Genomic DNA, 21,402 nt, shown 5'->3' on the forward strand with positions numbered 1-21,402 from the left:
TAAGGGTCACTGCTCAGCCTCCTCTGCCGTTCAGGGTGCCATCAGCCCGCTGAGATCAGGAGCCCATGGCAGTGCAGCACCACCCCCTCACGCCAGCCCACAGAGGATGGCCGCTGGTGCCTGGGGATGCTGGTGCTGCCTCGCCGCTATATTTCTCAGAGACATGCAGGTCACACGTGACAAATCACTCTCTTCTGATTCTTCCTTCAGTTATGCCTGGGAAGTTCTGGCACATCTGCCTCACTGAATGTAGACCACTGATGGGATGCAACTTTCAGACAACAGACCAAGCAAGTTGTTGGAGGCCCTTTCAGCTGCACCAGCTGACACATTACATTCTGACTCTCTGGGATGCACATTCATGCCCGTAAATCCAGCCCAATCCAGTGTCACAGTGCCCCAGTGTCACCCCCACAGGCCTAATACCTGTAGAGTCCATCTCCATAGAGCCCCAGGTTTCTGTTGATGGAAATTAGCAACATTTGTCTCTCTTGGAGTATAAGCTGTTTCCTCCGGGGTCAACTTTGACCCCTGAGCCCCTGAGGCATGCTGAAATCTGACCCTAGTTCTGGGGCTGAAGGCCACAGCGATGGTGGAGCTAAAGCCTGTAAGAGGGTCCCTTCAGGTGAGGGTGTGAAAGCACCTTCCAGCCAGGGAAGGTTGGGTTCCTCAGATGCTGCAGGAGGGGCTGCTTTTGCCAGCCAGGGAGGCTGAGAAACCCAGATTCTCGGCTTCATCTGCACCCACCCAGGTGTGCAGACTCAGGGTGCCCAGTTCCATCGTGCACTCGTGTGCATGAGAGGTGGGCATGCCTGGTACCCTCTAGACCTCAGTTTCCTCATCCGGAAAAGGGGGAGAGAAATGTCCGCCCCAACAGTGTGGCTGGGAGGCTGCAGCTGGAGCGTTTGGTGGGTGGATGACGGCTGGGCCATGGGGCAGCTAAGGACACTCCTCTTGCCTGGTACTTTGCCATGGCCACTTCTTGTCCAGCAAGGCCTGGGGGAGGCAGGGCCTGCGGAGGTGAGGGAGGGTTGGGAAAGGGGTGCCATGAAGGGGGTGCCTATGGAGGTCTGGGCCGTACAGGGAGAATCCAGCCAGCCCCTAATTCATCGTGTGGGGACATCACAGGTCCACCTGGCCAGGGAAGAAACTGTCCCCACTAGAGGGCACCCGAGAGCAGTGTCTTCCTGCGGTTCCTGCCCTCCGGCCGGCCCCAGCTGGTTGTCATTTACTTACTTCTCTCTGCTCCCCCACCCCCACCACCAGCCCCACCACCACCCTTCCTTGGGCCCCCACCCCTCCTTCCTACTCCCAGGGCCTCCCCTTCACTTGGGCTGCTTCATGCCCGCTACCTACTCTGTCGTCCCCTGGCCACGCTTCTGTCAATTCTCTCTTGCTCATACCTGCCCTTCTCAGCTGGGTCACCTTGACCTAGTCACTTAACCACACTGCATTGGGGGTCTTCCTTCCCCGTCAGGGTCATGGTGGCTTCCATCGGAGCACCCGGGTGCAGTGCCCACCGGTGGGTGCCCCTAAGTCATGGGAGGAAAAGCAGACTCTCCTTTTGCTTTCTCTTCCCTGTTCCTTCCCGAATGCCCTTTCTAGACCCCCACGCCCAACCCCCTTCCTCCCTGCTGGCTAGGCTTGCCCACAGCGCTCTGGAGCCCTTAGCGCCATGCTCCCAGGGCAGGGCTCCAGGACTCACCGTCTGGCACCCACCATCCAGTGTGTCCTCACCGCCACGGAGGCTGCCTGTGGCCCCGGCCACCTGGAATCTGAGGCCAGGGGACCTGCAGGCCCGTGTCCTGCTGAGTATGCTGGCCCTGAGCCTCACCTGGAGTGACCCTCGCCCCAGGGACAGGACAGTCAGGACAGGACAGGACAGCAGGGCATGGGGTTGGCTGGCCCCATTTGTCAGAAACACAAGCCTTTCCAGCCAGGCCAGGCCAGGCCAGGCCATTAACCTAAGGGAGCTATGGCCTAAAGACCTTCCCACCCTGGGCCCACACCCCAGCAAGTCCTTCCTTCTCCCAGGGGTGCTGAGGAAAGGGGGAGCCCCACACCTGCCCCCTTTGTCGAGCACCTACTGTGTGCCTGGGGCTCACGTTCAGCACTTTGCATGCCCCACCTCTTATAGTTCTAATATACTTGCCCCAGAGGGATTACTGATTGGCCCACTGTACAGAAGAAGAAACTCAGTGTCAAAGAGGTTGACCACCATGTCCAACTACCGGCTCTGCGCTTTTCCTCCTCCTTTTTTTTTTTTCCCCCTCCTTTTTGAAAAGCGTGAAATATTTCGAATATACAGAAAAGTATAGAGAGGAATATGATGCACCCCCAGATCCGGTAATTATTTCACCATATTTTCTTCAGTTCTGTTTTCTCAAAGAAATAGAGGATATCAGAATCAGTGGATGCCCACCCTTCCTGCCCCCTCCCACCTCCACCCTGAAGCTGTGGTGGCCCCTTCCCAGCTGTTTCCATGGCCTTTGTCCCTACCTACATGTCCCTAAACGATAAATGGGAGTGTCCTGTGTGCGCATTCCTTTTTACAGTCTGTATTGGGGTGTAATTTACCTACAGTAGAGGTCACCAGCCTTGGGTGTACAGCTGGGTCCTGAGTGTACAGCAGTGGGGTCACCACCCAATTAGCACACAGAACTTTTCCATCCCAGGATGGCTGCCCATGCGCCGCCCCCCATAGCCTACCTCCCACCTTGGATGACCACCATCCTGACTGCTGTGACCCTTAGTTAGCTTTGACCGTAAGGGGAACCTGAACCAGACAGCCTGAGGCTGCTCCATGTGGGTGCTTCTGACTACTTACTCCTGACTTTGCACGTATTTCATCCCATACCCCTCTTATCTATCCCTGCTCCTGAGGGCCGGTATTTGGCGGTTTCACAAAGTGTTTTTACATTTTACAAACTCGACCTGACTGCCTAGTTGCACTTTGCTCCCCGGGGCTTCGCTTAGATTGATCTGGGCAGCGACCTCGGCCTTCCTCGCAGGCATCTTCTGGAGGTCACCCTGCGGGGCCCAGGCGCCCGCCCGCCCCGGCGCCAGACTGTCCAGCAGCTCCGGGGTTAAAGCGCCGCAGACCGACCTGGGTGGGGGCGCGGGTAGGGGCGCGGGCGGGGGGCGGGGCGGTGGCGTCCGCGGCGGGTCCCCAGCCCGGGACCCCCCCAGGCCAAGCCTCCCAGCCTCCCCGAGGGCGCCCCACCCCAGAGCCCAGCCGCTGCCGGCCCTTTTGAGAAGCGCGTACGTTTCGAAAGGCGCAGCCGCACCTCGGACCCCTCCCGGGCCCCTCGGCACACGGGAAGTTCAGGGAGGAAGCTGAGCGCGGCGCGCGCCGGGCGGCCCGCGGGCCGGATGACTAAGTTTGGCAGCGCGCCCCACCGCCGGTTGCCTTTTATGGCGGACTCGCCGGCAGCGGACGTGGCCGCCCGGGCCCCCCCCGCCCCCCGCCACCCCCACCCCCGGCCGAAGGGCTGAGGGCACGACTGCGAGGGGGCGGGCGGCGGCGGGGGGCTGCGGGCGCTTCCCCGAGGGCCGCCCATCCTCTCCTCCCACCTCCCCCACCCCACCCCTACCCCCAGCTGGCCAGGCCCAGCCTCCCAGATTTACCGAGAGGGAAACTGAGGTCCGGTGAGGGGCGGAGCCCTGCCAAAGTCACATCGCACCACGGCAGGGTGGCACCCGATGACACCCAAAGGCCCTGCTTCCCAGCCCAGGGCCAGGACAGAGATGACACACTCCCGAGGGCGCGCAGCTGCATTTATTGAGCACCCACTGTTTGTCTCCCGGCCTCCAGATTTCTCGGCTTCACAGCAGTCCTTTGAGGGCGGGTTTGGGTCCGCGAACCACAGCCCGACAAGGGCTCTCCCCGGAGGGGAGAAGCAGCTCCCCCTTGTCCCTCCCCCTCACCTGCCCCTGGCTGGCTGTTGTACTTTACGTTTGCGGGGAGATGAAAATCATCTCCCGGTTTAACAGATGGTAAACTGAGGCTGTGATCTCCAGGTCAGGGAGCTAAGTGGCAATGCGAGGGGCCTAACATAAGTATGTCTGGGAGCGGGTACCCCAATCCTAGGGGCGTCAGAATGCACATACGCCCCACACGGAATAGAATTCCCGTGCTTCTGTGCGGAGCTGAGTTGCACCGCGACCCTCGGGGCACGTGTGCGGTTTCCTGCTGGTCTCCAGTCCCCGCCCCCGGCCCTGCCACGCTGTGGGCCTCAGTTTGTTCAAACGCAAAATGCGGAGAGTACAGGGGGTCCGGCTTGGAGGGGGGAGCGCGCTCGGGGTGATGGTCTAGGAGGAGAGAGGCAGGGATTTAGAACACCCGGGCGCTGGGCTGTGCCCCCCTCCCAACCCAGGGCGCTCAGGCCCGCGACAGCTCCCTGCGGGGAGGGGCATGGGGGGCGGCCCAGGCAAACCTCCGCGGCGGTCGGGCCTGTGAGGCCAGCGCCCCCTCCCCGGGCGCTCCCAAACCTCGCCTTTTATGGAGAGGAAGTTGGGCCAAGTGGGCCGGGCCGGCCCGAGGGGCGGGGTGGGGACCTGGAGCTCCGGCCCGGCCCGCGCTGGACACGCTCTGGGAGCACCAGGCTTATCTCCGAGCCCGCCGAGCGGCCCTGGGACGCGGGAGGCCCCGAGCCACGGCCACGTGAGCCGCGCGGGCCTGGGAACGCCAGATAATAAACACCCCACCCCGGCCCCCAGCGGCCGAGCCCAGGGGAGGCGGAGCCTGCACCCCTGCCGGCCAAGCCTGGCCCTGGCCTTGGGCTCCTACGACCTGCCTGGGGATGGGTCTGAGCACGCTCACCTTGGGACCCCAGACAGTTCCTACCTGAGGTGTCCAGATGGGCTCCCACCCTCTGATTTGACTTAGACACCCCCCTCCCCGCTCCCCTGACCTGGGAGAGTCAGGGCCTCTGTCCTGCAGCTCAGTGTCTCTCGGTCCAGACTCCCAACAAAGTTCTCCTCCACCTTCAACAGCCACCAGCTCCAGCCCTGGCCACTTTATGGGACGAGGGCCGGGATGGGCTGTGGGATTCTGGGAACCCAGTATTCCACCCCATCCGTGTGGTCCAGAGTCCCGCTGGGACCCTGCAAGGCTGGTTTGAGGCCAGTGGACTCCATTTTGCAGGTGGGCACACTGAGGCCCAGAGACAGCAGGGCGTGGTTCAGGGTGCTGCAAGGGTTCTGCTCTTCTGTTGTGGGGCCTCATGAACCCCGACCAGAGGGTCTGGACACGGGGAATGCTGTACCAGCTATGCCCGAAGAGATTCTCCTGAGTCCCCCCCAGAAATCGCCAGGCCTTGGAGGGAGTTCACAGGCCCGAGGAGCTAAGCGGCAGAAGATGGGGCTGCCGCAGGGCCTGAAGACCCTGGTCCAGCCCCGCTGCAAACGCTCTACAACCCCCTCCCTCCTCCAGGGTCAGCAAGACCTGGCCAGGAGTCCTGGCACCGCCCTTCCTAAGGGTGGGGGCCCCTAAGGTCTCTAGGCCCATAGTGGATACCTGCCCCTGCCCCCAGGCCTGGGGTGACATTTCAGTGGAGGGTAGGGACAGGTGGGCGGAGGTGTACATGTATATTTTCAGATTCCTGAGCTGGAAGGCTGGCACCACACCCCATACACCCTTGGGGAAAGGTGACTGTCATGATTAAGTCTAGATATGCCTACAAGTGCCCCTGGATGACAGGGAGAGGCCAGATTCCAGCCCCTGCACTTTGTCCTTTGCTCTCCGCTCACAGGGACCCTGGGAGTGGGCTAGGGCAGAACCAGGAAGCTTAGCTTATCAGCTGATACATGAACACCTTTCTCCTCCTCCCTACACCCCCCCCACCCCCTCCCCCAAAACCAACCATGAGCAGGTACCACAGAGAGGCCACGGGCCCGCGGTTCTTCCCTGGGAACAAGAGCGGTAGTAACCACAGCCCAGCAACTCCGTGTTGTTTTTGTTTTTTTTTGCTGCGCTTACATGGCATGCAGGATCTTCCCGGACCAGTGATCGAACCCGTGCCCCCTGCCTTGGGAGAGCGGAGTCTTAACCACTAGACTACCAGGGAAGTCCAGCTCCGTGGTGGTTTTTATTTTTTGTTTATTTAAATTAATTAATTAATTTTTGGCTGCATAGGGTCTTCGTTGCTGCGCGTGGGCTTTCTCTAGCTGTGGCGAGCAGGGGCTGCTCTTCATTGGGGTGCACGGGTTTCTCATTGCGGTGGCTTCTCTTGTTGCAGAGCACGGGCTCTAGGCGCACAGGCTTCAGTAGCTGTGGCATGTGGGCTCAATAGTTGTGGCTCGTGGGCTCTAGAGCGCAGGCTCAGTAGTTGTGGCGCACGGGCTTAGTTGCTCTGCAGCATGTGGGATCTTCCCGGACCAGGGCTGGAACCCGTGTCACCTGCGTTGGCAGGCGGATTCTTAACCACTGAGCCTCCAGGGCAGCCCCAGCTGCATGTTTTTGACCCCTTGACGTACACTCTGGTTTCATCCTTCCAGCAGCCCCACACAGTTTTTACCCCTTTTTAAAAATAATTAATTAATTAATTTTTTGGCTGTGTTGGGTCTTCGTTGCTGCTCGCGGGCTTTGTCTAGTTGCAGCGAGCAGGGGCTACTCTTCTTTGCGGTGCGTGGGCTTCTCACTGTGGTGGCTTCTCTTGTTGCAGAGCACAGACTTTAGGCGCGTGGGCTTCAGTAGTTGTGGCATGAGGGCTCAGTAGATGTGGCTCGCAGGCTCTAGAGCACAGGCTCTGGAGTTGTGGTGCATTGGCTTAGCTGCTCCACGGCATGTGGGATCTTCCCGGACCAGGGCTCGAACCCGTGTCCCCTGCATTGGCAGGCGGATTCTTAACCACTGTGCCACCAGGGAAGTCCTCACCCCCATTTTACAGGTGAGAAAACTGAGGCCCTTTGCAAGTAAAGTGACTTGCCCAGAGTCCCAGAGATGGCAGATATGCCCCCTCTTGCCATCTTTCCCTGGCTGTGTGTGACCTTGGGCATGTCCCCTCACCCCTCTGGGCTTCACCTGGATTTGGGGAAACATCAAGGCCCCTGCCTCATGGGGCAGTTAATGGGGAGTGAGCAGGACAGGGCCTGCCTCCTAGAGGCTCATGAAGGGCATCTGGGCATGTAGGGACAGTCGGTCCCAGCCGGGGGCTCACCACCTCACCTCATCCAGGTAAGCGTGGCCCTGCATGAACGTGAGTGAGCTGCATGCTCCCCATACCCCGGGCAGGTCCCCAACCTCGACTGTCAGCTTTGCTACCCACAACTTAAAACATCACGATGAAAGCTGCCCTTCCTACCTCTTGGGGTCGCCATGGGGACAAAATCAAATTATAGAACATCAGAAAAATGAAAGAGTATCACAGACACATAGGTTATTATTCTCATTACTATTATTATAATTATTCGTATAGCTCTAGTATTTCTAATACAAACTTCTACTTGGCCAGAGACAGACAGAAATCTGAAATCTGAGGCTACAGTTTGTTTTGGAGCCTCCTGGGCCCTTTCATAATGTAGAGCCATCTGCTGAAACATCAGACATGGCCCTCCCCTCTCCCACTCCCCCACCCTCTATAGCTCCCCATTACCACTGCGGACAAAGTCCCAGCTCCTGAGTTCACGCTAGTCCTCTGAGAACACACCCACCCCAGGCATCCTGGGCGCCAGCAAATCTCCAGACTTGGGAAGCACTTTCCCACCTCCTGGCTGAGTTCCAAGGCTACATTCTTGCTGTGTGGCCCTGCATCTCGCTTTCCTTCTCGGGGCCAAGGTTGAGGCTGACTAGGAGAGGAAGGGGCACCTGACAGCTTTGGGGGAGGGCAGCACAGAGGCCCTGCAGCTGTCACCTGTTGCAGAGTTCTAGTTCCTTGTTTCCAACCAGTTCTTTGGTGAGTGTCATGGTACCCCCAGTGCTGGACCCCAGAGGCTGGCCCCGTAAACTTGCGTCTGCAGGGTGTCCAACTTCCAGGAGGGCCTGTTTCTTGCCCTTTTGGGCTCCAGAACCCAAGCTTAACCCAGCTATTCGAGCCTAGCTCTGACCCTGCCTACCTCAGTCTCCCCACCTGTACAATGGGACCTGAATTCAAGGCCCAGTACATTCCTTCCAAGGGGTAAGGACTCACAGCCCCCGCTGAGCTGTGCTAAGAGGGCTCCACCAACCCCATGCCCACCCCAATCCTGCTCACCCAGTTGGGGTCTTTCTCAGCTGGGGCCTCCATGTACTCTACTGAGTGTTGGCCAGAACAAAAATGGTGTTGAGCCCAGATCTCCCCATTAAGGTTTCTATGGACTCAATTTCCAAAGTTCCCAGCCACATCAGATGTTTGCAGTTCTCCCAACATACCTTCTGTCAAGCCCTCTCTAAATTGTCTCCTTTGTGAACTCCTACTCATACTTCAAAGCCCAGCCAAAAAGACCCCTCCTGTGGAAAGCCTTGCTTGATCCTCAGGCTGGGTTGCTCTTCCTCCAGTTCAGCTCCTCACATGTTCAGGATATCAAACAGTTGTTTTCCCTGGGGACTTCTGGAGAACAAGGATGAGTCTGACCTGTGAGTGATATCAGACACTGGGTGAGTCAGCTGCAGCCCAGAGACCTGAGGACTTCCTGTGACACCCACCCTCCCATACACCCCTCCCGTCAACATCCGCTGGAAGGTGTGAGCCCTGAGTTGGCCGAACCCCTTCCTCCCCAGGCCTGTTCCTCATCAGCTTTGGCAGTCCTGGAACATCATTCCTGCTAGGGCTGTGCCCACACCCTCCTGGCACAGGGTGCTCACACCCTTGAGAGCCAGCACATCCATTCCTGTGACCTCTGTCCCTTCTGTAGAGAACTGGGTCCATCCATCCATCTTCCCTTCCTCCCTTCCTCCCTCACTCCCTCCCTCCCTCCCTCCCTCCCTTCCATCAGATGATAGAAGCCCAAAGCTGGGGTTTCCCTGGTGGCGCAGTGGTTAAGAATCCAGCTGCCAATGCAGGGGACATGGGCTTGAGCCCTGGTCCGGGAAGATCCCACAAGCCGCGGAGCAACTAGGCCCATGCGCCACAACTACTGAGCCTGCGCTCTAGAGCCCGCGAGCCACAACTACTGAGCCTGCGTGCTGCAACTACTGAAGCCTACGCACCTAGAGCCCATACGCCACAACAAGAGAAGCCCCCGCAGTGAGAAGCCTGTGCACTGCAACAAAGAGTAGCCCCCGCTCGCCACAACTAGAGAATGCCCGCGCGCAGCAGCAAAGACCCAAAAAAGGAAAAAAAAAAGAAGCCCAAAACTGTACTGACTATACACCCTGAGGTGGGGATCCCACAGTGATCAAAACAGATGTGGTCCCTGCCTGTGCAGCATGGAGGGAGAGAATAAACCTATGATAACACAGATACACCCAATAATCGGCTGTGACGAGCATGACAAAGAAGTGCAAGAGTCACAAGAACCCTGCCCTTGTCTAGGGATCCCGGAGGGCTTCCTGGACCAGGTGATGTTTACACCGAGCCCTGAAGGATAAGCAGAACTTAAAGAAGCAGAAAGGATGTGTGTGGGGAGAAGGGTCCATTATAGACAGACAGAACAGCAAGTGCAAAGGCCCTGAGGCAGGCGGGAATTTGGTGCTCTAAGGGCTAGAGACCAGCTTGTCTGGAGTGTAGAGTGAGGCTGGCGGGAGTGGGGGGTGGTGGGACGGGCAGCCACACTCCCAAACTAGCCGCCGTCTAGGCAAGTACGCACATTATCATTGTGCAGCTACTTGAATTGCCACAAACTGAACACTCACACGTACCCAGCACCCAGATCAAGAGACATGTCCAGGTCCCAGAAGCCTCCATCACATCCTTTCCAGTCGGTCCTCCCCAAAGGGCACCGTTGTCCTGACTTCTGCACACAGATTCGCTCCCCTGTCCTTGAACTCTGTGAACACAGGATCATAGAGAATCTGTTCTTGCGTGTGAAGTGGGATCTCACTGTGGTTTGCATTTGCATTTCCCGGATGACCCGTGATGTCGAGCCTCTTTTTATATTTCCTGGCGATGTGGAGATTTGGGTGGCCTCTTGTTTAAAATACCCCTTCATGGGAATTCCCTGGTGGTCTAGTGGTTAGGACCCCGCACTTTCACTGCCGTGGCCTGGGTTCAATCCCTAGTTGGGGAACTGAGATCCCACAAGCCTTGTGGCATGGCTAAAAAAATAAAAATAAATAAAATGCCCCTTCAGGTCTTTTTCTCATTCCTCTCCCTGCCTTTCCCCTCTCTTTCTTGCCCAGAGGCTACGCCGGTATTCTCTGGTGGAAGAATAATCCAGAAGGAGATGAAGGCTCCCTCCACCCCGCAACCCACCCCCCTTGGGCCCTGCGCTGCGTGTGACAGGCCCGGAGACCAGGGAGACGCACAGTGCTGTACCTGTGCACGCACGTCCCCTGCTGGAGCCCCCGCCCTTCCTGTAGCCCCCCAGTAAGTCTGGGACGGACCAGATGTGGTACACGGCCTTCCTGTCACAGAGACACGGCCACGCCTGGCCCAAGTCGCCAGCAATGGCCACCCTGTGCTGGCTCCGAGCAGGCCCGGCTCCAATGTGTCTGTTCGCTCACCTGTCCCCTCCCTACAGCTCTGCGATGTAGGTGAGTGAGTTTGCCGAGGCCACCAACGCCCAACCTGCTCAGCTGTGTCCCCAGAGTGGAGATTTCAGAGCTGGACACATAACTTTCCACCCACTTCTGCAGTCCCCTGCCTATGTGTCTGGGAACCAGGATGACCCAGCCTGGGCCCTGCCCTCCAGGGTCCCCCCACCCACAGAGAGGGAGCAAGTAGGGGCAGACAGGAGGCCCCCTGAGCCAGGCCCTTTGAGGGACCTGAAGTCCTTCTGACTCAGGGAGGGATGAGGGACCAGGCCCTCATCCTGGTCAGATGCAAGTCAGCAGGGCTGCGTTTGGCCAGACCGGGACCACCAGGCCGGTGTGTGCTTCCTGCCAGAAGGAGCAGGTCCTGCACGGCTTCTGGGCTGTCCCAGCAGGTCGGCCTGCTCAGGCTGTGTTCAGAGCCATCTCGGCCGAGGGGAGCGGGGTCCTGCACCCATCCTGGACAGACCAGCCTGGTTCTCCCGGCAGAAATCTTAGCATCCTCCGTGCCGTCCTGGCAGCACACAAAATGCGAAGCCCCAGCCCTCCAGGCCTGGGCTCTGGCTTGCCCCATGTGCTGTGTGATGCTGGGTGAGACTCTGCCCATCTCTGGGCCTTGGTTTTCCCTTTGGTAAGTAGGCAGGTGATGGCCACCTTCCAGGCTGTCTGTGACAAGCCCCTGAAAGGTCCAGAAGGCCCACCCAGATGGCACGATCCACACTCGGTCTTGCTGCCCCTGGTGGGCTCAGAGATGCTGAGTCCCTTTCCGAGGACATCCAGGGTTGAGTGATAGAACTGAGTCCTACTTAACACAGAGCCTGAAAGTGGATCAGAAAAGGAAAGACCAGGGTCCCCAAAAGACGGGACGCCGAGCTGACCATTCTGTGGGGCCTCACGGCGGGAAGAGGGTGCCATGTTCTTTCCTGGGGTCCCCAGCTGCTCTGGGGCTCCCTTCACTCTGGCTTAGCTAAGAGGGCACAGCATGCAGCCCCCTGGCCCTGTGCACAGTGGGTTTATTGCTGAGTCCTACCTGGGTCTGGACCAACGCGCCAGCCTGGCCACTACGTGTGTTCTGGGTCATAGGTGTGGGCACACGTGTTCTCAGGAGCACCTGTGTGCCCCCAGTGCTAGGGGTCTCAGCAGCCCGGGTGACTCAGACAGCCCAAATTACTCACTGGGGACCTGGGAAATGGAGGGAGCAGGGCCCCTCTGGGGAGGGGGAACCCTGGTTACTGCCCCCGGTCCCCAATAGGGGCTGCTGTGCCAGGGGAAACCCCTTCCCCGCCTGACCCATCACACCCAAGCCTGAGATGGGGCTTCTCTGGGCTCGTACAGAACCAGTCTCATGGGGTCAGGACTGTGTCCCAGTAGACAGTGCAGGCCAAGGGGGGGAGCTGGTCCCCTGTCTCCCCGGCAGCTGGCACAGGGCTGGGCGTAGGGGAGACATCAGGAAGCTCAGGCCACCGGGCCGGCTCAGGTTCCTGGCCAGCCCAGCCGGCGGCTGAGATTTCTGGCCGAGGAGCCTGGTTACGCGGCTGCGCGGCCCAGCTGATTGGGTTTCCACTTGGATGGGCCCCAGGCCCCAGGCTGGAGAAGCCAGCGCCAGCTCAGGAGGGCCCCACGGGGGGCCCCAGGTGCGCCCCACGGCCAAGCAGGGAGCCCGCTCTGCGCTGCCCACTGGCCACCCTGAGCCTCGGGTTGCCCACCTGAGAACAGCAGCCCCCTGGAGGCTCAGGGACTCAGGGGGCCCCCTCGAGACTGGCTGTGGGCCTTCGCCCTGCTCCAGCCCAGACTCCTGGGTTCTGGTAATCAGTAATCGATTCTCCACTCTCACTGATCTCAGTTGGCTCTTCTGAGAAATGGGGAGATTCCTGCTTGGCCGGCAGGGGTGCGGTGAGCTTTCCGTGTGCGCAGGTGGGTCTCGGCTCTGCTTCCCGCGGGCCCTTGGGGACTCTGCCTTCCCTGTCCTCTCGTGGATGCAGATGCGGGCTTCGCCCTGAGGTAGCTGAGCCTGAGGCTCCTGAGTCACCTCCGCCCCGCCCACCCGCCTGCACTTTCCCAACACCTCCCTTCCCCCTTCCTGTTCCCCTTTCACTTCCTCTGGCCCCTCCAGCTGGGGAGCTGTAGTACCTCCGCTCCCCCAGCTCCCGCAGCTCCTAGGGCATTTCGGAGCCCCTGGCTCAGCCAGGAAGGGAGCAGGAACAAAGCCACCCTGCCAGGAAGGGGCTGAGCCCACACCAGTGACCCTGAGTGCCTGGGATGGGAGACCCCATGTCACTGACCGCTCCTGGTCCCCCTGGGGCCAGATGCCCCCCTGCCCCTTTCCACAGCCTGGGGACAGAGGCCTGAGGCGCAGGGTCCCCGTGGCCTCCTGTCTGTGCCATTCCCGTGGGCGTGTTTGCCAACACTCTGGGGCGTCAGGCCCAGGAGCTCCGGAACCCTGCTTGGCCTGAACTTGAAATCGCTGCTGACCCCACCCCACTTGGCCCAACCTGTCCCCCAGCTTCTCGGGCCTCTGTCTGGAGAACCAGAGGAACCTGGCCTCTGAGGGCTCCGAGTCACCAGGTCACCACCCACTCCCGGTGGGCTGAGGTGGGCCCAGGTGAGGAGTGGACCTCAAAGGCTGCCTGGGACCACAACTGGGGCGGGGGGCATGAGGCCAGATGCCCCCAGTCTGCCTGAACGGCTGTCAGGCCCCAAGGGGCCTCTCCCTCTCAGCACTCAGGGTCTGCCTGGGTCACCTCGGTTTCCCATCTGGAGAACGGGGACAACCAGCCCTCCCAGCAGAAGGGTCCAGGATCGGCAGAAGGGGCTCAGCTGGGTGTGTGTAGCGGGGGAAGCCCAGGGAAACTTACGTCTATTTCTCAAAAATTCAATCAAATAAGCGAGGCTGGGAACTCCCCAGGAGGGTGGCGTTTCTCTGGGTGCCCTGGGGGACAGGAAGAGAGAGGGTAGTTTTTAAGGATTTTTAAAAACACTCCCAAGAAGTGTTGGAAGTTCCCAGTTTCTCCGGGGCAGGGATCCCCCTTGGGCGGATAACTCTATCAGGGAGGAGGGGAGGCCCAGGGCAGGCTGAGGGGCTGGAGGCTGCCCAGTGACAGTCCTGGGAGAGACTCTGGCTAGAGGCCGGGCCAGGATGGGGACCAAGGCCCTGGCTGATGCCCAGGAGAGCACACAGGGCCCAGCCCATCCTTCCCGCCTCCGGGGCCCCCTTCAGCTGGCTGGGCACCTCCTCAGAGGGCCTTCCCTGACTCCCTCCTTCCCGAGAAAATCCGCTGCTTTCCTTCTTGGGCATCAGCACTTGTTCTCTTTTGCTCTCTTGTTTGAGGTCTGTCTCAGGGATCACACCTGCTTTATTCAGTGTGTTGTCTGGTGCTGTTCTTCCCTGGAAGCACGTCTGGCTGGTCGGTGCTAGTGTGTGGGATGCAGGAGCAGTGTGATCCAGGATGTTGAGCTCCTGCCTGTGCTCTTGCTGTGTAATCCTGGCTGGGTCAATTCCCCTCTCTGGGCAGGAAAGCTTACTGCTGTTATGGTAGAGGAGGGAGGAAGTCATAGCAGACTTCCTGGAGGGGGCAGCCCAAGAGCTGGCCCTGAAGGCTGAGGAGAAGTTGGGCAGGAGGCAGAGGCACCCCAAGCCCAGTCCCTCCCAGGACCTTAGCAATCCAGAAGTCCAGAATTGCCTCTTGAGACCATCCTGGGAGCAGGGGACGAGGGCAGGGGAAAGAGGTGGTGACAGCGTGCAGGCTTGGGGCCTCAGGACCCCCTGTTGTGTAACCAAGGGCCAGTGGCTGTCTTCTCTGGGCCTCAGGAGATAAGCACTGAGGACAGAGGTGGGGCCCAAGAACTTAGACTTTGGAACAGCCTTTGGTCCCAGTCCCTGAGGACACTTCACACTGCAGGGGACACTTTACCCAGGGAGGGGCAGTGAGAGGCCTCCAGGCCCTACACCTGGAATCCCTCACACCGGACTCCGAGCCCTTTTCCAGTCTGGCCTCAGTTTCCTCATCTGTAGCAAGGGGTGTATTTGCTGGAAGGCTGCTCATCAGTTGCTCCTCACTGAGGACCTACAGTGCGCAGGGGCTCTGCCCTCCTGGAGCCAACAGTCTAAGGTCTTCCTAAGGTCTCCTCCCCTTCTCTGTCCTGCCTCAGTTTCTTCCTCTGAAAAATGGAGCTTGGGTTCCCCGCGGGTCAGGGCAGCAGTGGGGCCCGAACACCCAGAGCAAGGTGGCTGGGTGGCCAGTTCTGGAGGAAGGCGGGGAGTGGTCTTTTGCTATGGGCTGTAAAGGTCCCCTGGCCTGGAGGCCTCGCAGGGAGGGGAACCGCAAGAGGGAAAAAAAAAAAAAGCACCAGAAACGGCAAGTGAAGTCCCCATTGGCTGAGCCGGCTAAGGGCCCCGGGGGCTGTGTGCCTGCCCGGGTGACAGCTCTGAAAACTCCCTGCAAGGGCAAAGTTCTCGGGAGAGCGAGAGCAAAGAACCTGTTCACTTCCTCTCCGGAGGTCTCCTCCCTCTTCCTCTGGCCCCTCCACTTCCTCTTTTCCTCCTCTGGCTGGCTGTCTCTCTTCAGCTCCTCCTATCCCCCTAGGCCTGCGGCCCCCAACCCCCAACCCTCCATCTTCCCAGGGTCCTTTCTCAGGGCCTAGGACACCCAAGTGGTCACTTATTCATTCAACAGATCAGAGCCCTGGGGAGGGTACGGTGGGCAGAGGTGGACGGGTCAGAGACCCGAAAGGGCTCACAGACTGGTCGGGGAGGCCCAGTTATAAATGCCGGCCCTGTGCAGTGGACTTTGGTGGGAGGGGGGATACACTGCAGATGCCAAAGGACTCTTAAGGAGGGGCCTGCTGGGATGGGCCTTGAAGGATGCATAGGAGACTAGCCAGCTGCTGCCTGCCCCCCGGCCGGCCCCTGGGTGAGAAGCGGCGAGGTGGCAGCACCGGCCCTGCTTGGGGACCAGCCTTGCTCTCCATCCCATGCAGCTGCCTGGAGCCACCCGAGTCTCCCACGCGTTGCCCTGCAGCCCTGGTCCCAGTCTGTCCGGCACCCACCAGGCTTAGTGAACAGCCAGGAACAGCCCTCATCAACCAGCAGCAAAGAGGGTCACCCCCCCCCAACCCCCCCCCCCCCACAGCTCCTGAATCACAGGGTTGGCAGGTCCCAGGGTGGCTGGCCGGACGCCCGTGAATGAGACACACAAGGCCAGGGACAGGGCAGTCCGGCCCCTGGGAAGCAGGGAGTGGACGGGCTGGGAACATTTGCCCAGGCCCGGGGCGGGGCTGGGGGAGCCACCGAGAGCAGATCCCTGGGAACGCTGGCAGGTGGCTCTGAGCCCGTGCGCTGTGCTGCGCGCTGGGAGACGGTCACCCTTTCTACCTGTTTGTGGCCTCTGCAACCTTCGAAGAGCCCTGCCACCACTAGCCTCCTGCAGTGGGCTGGACCAAGCTGCCTCTGCCCTGGCCAGATTCCACCTCCATATATGGACTAATCTTTTGCTGGTTTCAACACACGCTCAGTGAGCACCTACTATGTGTCGCAAAGCCCTGGGCAGACCTGGGGTGCCTGGACACAGACCACGGGCGACAGGCCAGGGCCCCTACCCGGACCACCCTCCCCGTTTTCCCTTGTGAGAAAATTCAGCTTGCCACCACCTCCGAGAGGACGCATGCTCCTCCAGGTTGGGCCACATGCCTCTCTGGGGGTTCCATGGCCTCTTGGGTTTCCTTTTACCACACAGTGACCACTGTCGGCCACCCTCTGGGTGGCAGGCTCTCCCTGCCGGCCTGGCACTTCTCAGAGCAGGGAACCACCCAGAACACTGTGGAGCACCCAGGTCTGCCCCAGGGTTTGGTGGAGAGACCCAGGGCAGGAGCGGGTACTGTGGGAGGGTCTTCTCTGAGGGCAGCTGGCCTTCAGCCACTGTCACCGCCGCTCTACCCCCTCACCCTCACTCCTCTCTGGCACACTGAGTGTCCTTCCCCAGTCCTTGGTGGCCTCCAGATGGTCCAGGAGGGCAGTTCAGCTGTGGCTGCACATGACGGACAGACGATGGACGGTGGGCCCCGGGCCCCAGAGCTGTGACGAACGGCCCTGCCTGCCTGCGCCCAGCAGTGGCCGGCAGCTGCCTGGGTCGCCGGCCAACAGCCCAGGCTTGGCCTTGGCTGGGCGTGACCAGGCAGCTCCGAGGCAGCCCAGCTCCATGGGAACAGTTTCTCTGCTCCAGAGCCCACCACTCCCCAGGTCTGCAGCAGGGGAGATTTGGAGCCCTCCTCACAGGGAACTTCTAGCTGCTGGCCCCTGGGGGCCGGCCCTGTCCCTGGGGACGGTGGTCTTGAAGCCCCTGTTAAATGGCCACCAGCCCCCCTGACTCCCCCATGAAACACCATGGTCCTCAGCCCCAGGTCTCTGAGTAGTAATGTGCCCCTTAGCAAACGGAGAATCCCACTCAGCAAGCTCAGCACCCCCAGTCAGAGGCCCCCCTGTAACCCAGGCTTTCTGGGCACTGGAGCTAATGTGGGCAAAGGGGGTGACTCGCTGCCCACCCCTCCCCCCACAACTGTTCCTTAAGTATGCGCCCACAGCAAGCAGGCACCCTCGCATCTGTGCTGACCCTTGCCCACCGGGTCGCTCACTGCTCTGGGGCATCCACACCCGGAGGGTCCCGGTGTGGGGGGACCCGGAGAGGCAGGCAGGCCGGGTGCAGGCCTGGCCACGCGGGGCCGGACCGGGCACTGCTCAGCGGGGCGGCGGCCCAGGGCTCGCACCCCCCGACCCGCGGGCCCAGCACCCAAAGCCAAAACTCTCTCCCTCCTCTTCCTCAATCTCGCTCTCGCTCTCTCCCAGTCCATCGCTCTCTCTCTCTCTTTTTTTTTTTTTTTGCAAAAGGAGGGGAGAGGGGGTAAAAAAATGCTGCACTGTGCGGCGAGGCCGGTGAGTGAGCGGCGCGGGGCCAATCAGCGCTGGCCGTTTCGAAAGTTGCCTTTTATGGCTCGAGCGGCCGCGGCGGCGCCCTATAAAACCCGGCGGCGCGACGCGCAGCCACAGCCGAGACCGCGTCCACTCCGCCAGCACAGGCCCCTCGCCCTCGCCGCTCCGCCTTCGCCGCCGGTCTACACCGCCACCAGGTAGGGCCCCGCGCCGGCCGGGCCGCTGATGCGCTGGGCCCGCGCCTCCTCCGGGCAGGCAGCCCCGCGATCCCGGCCCCGTGGACAGCCTCCCGGCTGCGGGGAGTGAACTCATGCGCTCCTAGCTCGGGGCCGGAGCTGCGCTCGGGGCGCGCTCCCAGAATGTTTCCGTCGGGACCGGGGCGGCCGCGGGTTTTTGTCCGAGCGGGCGGCTCGCTCCGCCGGCGGGACGGCGGGGCAGCGGGGCGGCGAGGCGGCGAGGCGGGAGGGTGGGTGGGCGCGGCGGGGCAGCAGGGCCGGGTGGGGGCTGGGGACACCAGTGCGCGTGCGTGTGCGCTTTAGGCTCGGGAAGCGAGGGCGGGGCGGCCGGCCGGAAGGGGTGGGGTCGCCGCAGAGCGCCTGCGCGCACTTCCTTCTCGCGCCGCCGGCTCCCGCGGGTGTGGCCGCTGCGCGTTCGCCGGGTGGTGTTTTTTGGGCGGGGCGGGGCCGGCGCCCGGTGTGGGGGGGCGGAGGCCTGGCTTCCTGCCGCGAGCGGCGGGGCCGCCTCCAACCCGCGTTTGCCTTTTATGGTAATAACGCGGCTGGCCGGCTTCCTTTGTCCCCAATCTGGGCGCGCGCCGGCGCCCCCTGGCGGCTCGAAGGCGCGGTGCGCCGGAAGTGGGTAGGGCGGGGGCGGCCGCACGGCTCATGGTCCTGGTCTCCCCGCAGTTCGCCATGGATGACGATATTGCTGCGCTTGTGGTCGACAACGGCTCCGGCATGTGCAAGGCCGGCTTCGCGGGTGACGATGCTCCCCGGGCCGTCTTCCCCTCCATCGTGGGGCGCCCCCGGCACCAGGTAAGGCGCCCGCCTCGGGTCTGACTTGGTGGGTGGGGCTCCCCTCTCGGGAGCAGGCGGAGGGAGGAAGGGGGAGGCCTTCGTCTTTCTGGGTGAGGGTCGGTGGGGCAGTGCCTGAGCTGAAGGCGCCTTGCTCCTCCCTCCGCAGGGCGTGATGGTGGGCATGGGCCAGAAGGACTCCTATGTGGGTGATGAGGCCCAGAGCAAGAGAGGCATCCTGACCCTCAAGTACCCCATCGAACACGGCATCGTCACCAACTGGGACGACATGGAGAAGATCTGGCACCACACCTTCTACAACGAGCTGCGTGTGGCCCCCGAGGAGCACCCCGTTCTGCTGACCGAGGCCCCCCTGAACCCCAAGGCCAACCGTGAGAAGATGACCCAGGTCAGTGGCCCGCCGGCCTCGCCTGGGCGCCCCCCTGCACCTCGTTTCTTGCCCTTCTTTGCCACGCCCTTTCTCACTTGTTCTTTCTTCTGCCATTTTCCTAGGACTTTCTTCTCTGACCTGAGTCTCCTTTGGAACTCTGCAGGTTCTATTTGCTTTTTCCCAGATGGAATCTTTTTCTTGTGTTTGCTTTTCTGACTAGGTGTTGAAAGCATAAAGTGCTGTGGGTGTAGGTACTAACACTGGCTCGTGTGACAAAGCCGACGAGGCTGCTATAAAGTGGCCTTGGCGTGTGTATTCAGTAGGTGCACAATAGATCTGAAGTGAATCCCCGTCCTGGGAGCCCCAGCACACTTAGTCATGTTCCTTGCACTCTTTGCATGTCTTTGCAATCTTTTTTTAATCTTTGCCCAGTCTGGCCTGACTGCTCCCGGTGGCTTCCCAGGTGTGACATGGTCCATCTCTCTGTGCAGATCATGTTCGAGACCTTCAACACCCCAGCCATGTACGTGGCCATCCAGGCTGTGCTGTCCTTGTACGCCTCTGGCCGCACCACTGGCATCGTGATGGACTCCGGTGATGGGGTCACCCACACGGTGCCTATCTACGAGGGGTACGCCCTCCCCCATGCCATCCTGCGTCTGGACCTGGCTGGCCGGGACCTGACGGACTACCTCATGAAGATCCTCACGGAGCGTGGCTACAGCTTCACCACCACGGCCGAGCGGGAAATCGTACGTGACATCAAGGAGAAGCTCTGCTACGTCGCCCTGGACTTCGAGCAGGAGATGGCCACCGCGGCCTCCAGCTCCTCCCTGGAGAAGAGCTACGAGCTGCCCGATGGTCAGGTCATCACCATTGGCAACGAGCGGTTCCGCTGCCCTGAGGCTCTCTTCCAGCCTTCCTTCCTGGGTGAGTAAGGAGGTCTCATGCCCGCCCCACACGAGGGTCACTCTGGTCACACTGGAAGCTAAGTCTGGCTTCTCTTTCTCCTCAGGCATGGAATCCTGTGGCATCCACGAAACTACCTTCAATTCCATCATGAAGTGTGACGTCGACATCCGCAAGGACCTCTACGCCAACACGGTGCTGTCTGGCGGGACCACCATGTACCCAGGCATCGCCGACAGGATGCAGAAGGAGATCACCGCCCTGGCTCCCAGCACGATGAAGATCAAGGTGAGTGCCTGGCCTGAGCTGGCCTGGGCGCCTGGGGGGTGCAGATGAGCGTGGTGGTTGTCAAGGCAGCCGCCTTGCTGTAGGCCCCTGGTGTACCAGGGCTGGGCCGGCCGGAGCCCTCACTGCCCCTTCTCTCCCCAGATCATCGCCCCGCCCGAGCGCAAGTACTCCGTGTGGATCGGCGGCTCCATCCTGGCCTCGCTGTCCACCTTCCAGCAGATGTGGATCAGCAAGCAGGAGTACGACGAGTCCGGCCCCTCCATCGTCCACCGCAAATGCTTCTAGGCGGACTGTTAGTTGCGTTACACCCTTTTCTTGACAAAACCTAACTTGTGCAGAAAACGAGATGAGATTGGCATGGCTTTATTTGGTTTTTTTTTTTTTGTTTTTTTTTTTTTTTTGTCTTTTTTGATTTTTTTTTTTTTGCGCTTGACTCAGGATTTAAAAACTGGAACGGTGAAGGTGACACAAGTCGGTTGGATGGAGCATCCCCAAAGTTCTACAATGTGGCCGAGGACTTTGATTGTACATTGTTCTTTTTTTTTTTTTTTTAATAGTCATTCCAAATATCGTGAGATGCATTGTTACAGGAAGTCCCTTGCCTTCCCAAAAACCGCCCCACTTCTCCCTTAGGAGAAGGGCCAGTCCTCGCCCGAGTCCACATAGGGGAGGGTGATAGCATTGCTTTTGTGTAAATTATGTACTCCACAATTTTTTTTTTTTAATCTTTGCCTTAATACTTGTTCTTTTTGTTTGTTTTATTTTGAATGGTCAGCCATCATGGCCCCTCTTTTTGTCCCCCAACTTGAGATGTATGAAGGCTTTTGGTCCCCCTGGGAGCGGGTTGAGGTGCGGAGGTAGCCAGGGCTTACCTGTACACTGACTTGAGACCAGTTCAATAAAGTGCACACCTTAAAGAAACACGTGGCTTGTGGCTGGCGTTGTTGGATGTTGGGGAGAAGGCTGGGGCACTGGGGGTGCTCTGAGGCGCCTCTCACCCTGAAGGGTCTGGGGAGTGGCGTTATGTGGGAGGAGTTAGGGATTCTGGCCTCTAATCCTGTGTAAGTGAATTCCCTGCCTGGCCCTTGTTCCCTTGTATTTCTCGCTGGGTTCTGAGGTCCAGATGGCTGGGAGAGTGGGGAGCTAGGGAGTTGTGGTCCCTGTACCCACCTCGCAGAACTGGGTGGGGACCTTCGTCCCTGTGAGTGCTGCTTCCTCACTGTCCTCTTGGGATAGTGGGGTCTCCCAGGCCACAGGCTTTGTCCTCACC

General features: G+C 60.3%; 1 protein-coding gene across 2 annotated transcripts; it reads left to right on the forward strand.

Annotated features, from left to right (window-relative positions):
- Window positions 1-17,592: 17,592 nt before the first annotated feature.
- ACTB (actin beta) lies at window positions 17,593-21,053 on the forward strand. Of its 2 annotated transcripts, XM_082360149.1 has the most exons (6): window positions 17,593-17,728; window positions 18,437-18,565; window positions 18,714-18,953; window positions 19,427-19,865; window positions 19,951-20,132; window positions 20,274-21,053. In XM_082360149.1, the coding sequence occupies exons 2-6, from the start codon at window positions 18,443-18,445 to the stop codon at window positions 20,415-20,417; spliced, it is 1,128 nt and encodes a 375-aa protein (XP_082216275.1). In that variant the 5' UTR covers window positions 17,593-17,728; window positions 18,437-18,442; the 3' UTR covers window positions 20,418-21,053. The 2 variants fall into 2 exon arrangements, with proteins under 2 accessions (XP_082216275.1, XP_082216276.1); XM_082360150.1 differs by lacking the exons at window positions 17,593-17,728; window positions 18,437-18,565 and adding an exon at window positions 19,058-19,098 and having other exon boundaries at window positions 18,866-18,953.
- The last annotated feature ends 349 nt before the right edge of the window (window positions 21,054-21,402 follow it).

This window comes from Balaenoptera borealis, assembly GCF_965194805.1.
Source record: "Balaenoptera borealis genome assembly, chromosome: 16".
NCBI classification, from domain to species: domain Eukaryota; kingdom Metazoa; phylum Chordata; class Mammalia; order Artiodactyla; family Balaenopteridae; genus Balaenoptera; species Balaenoptera borealis.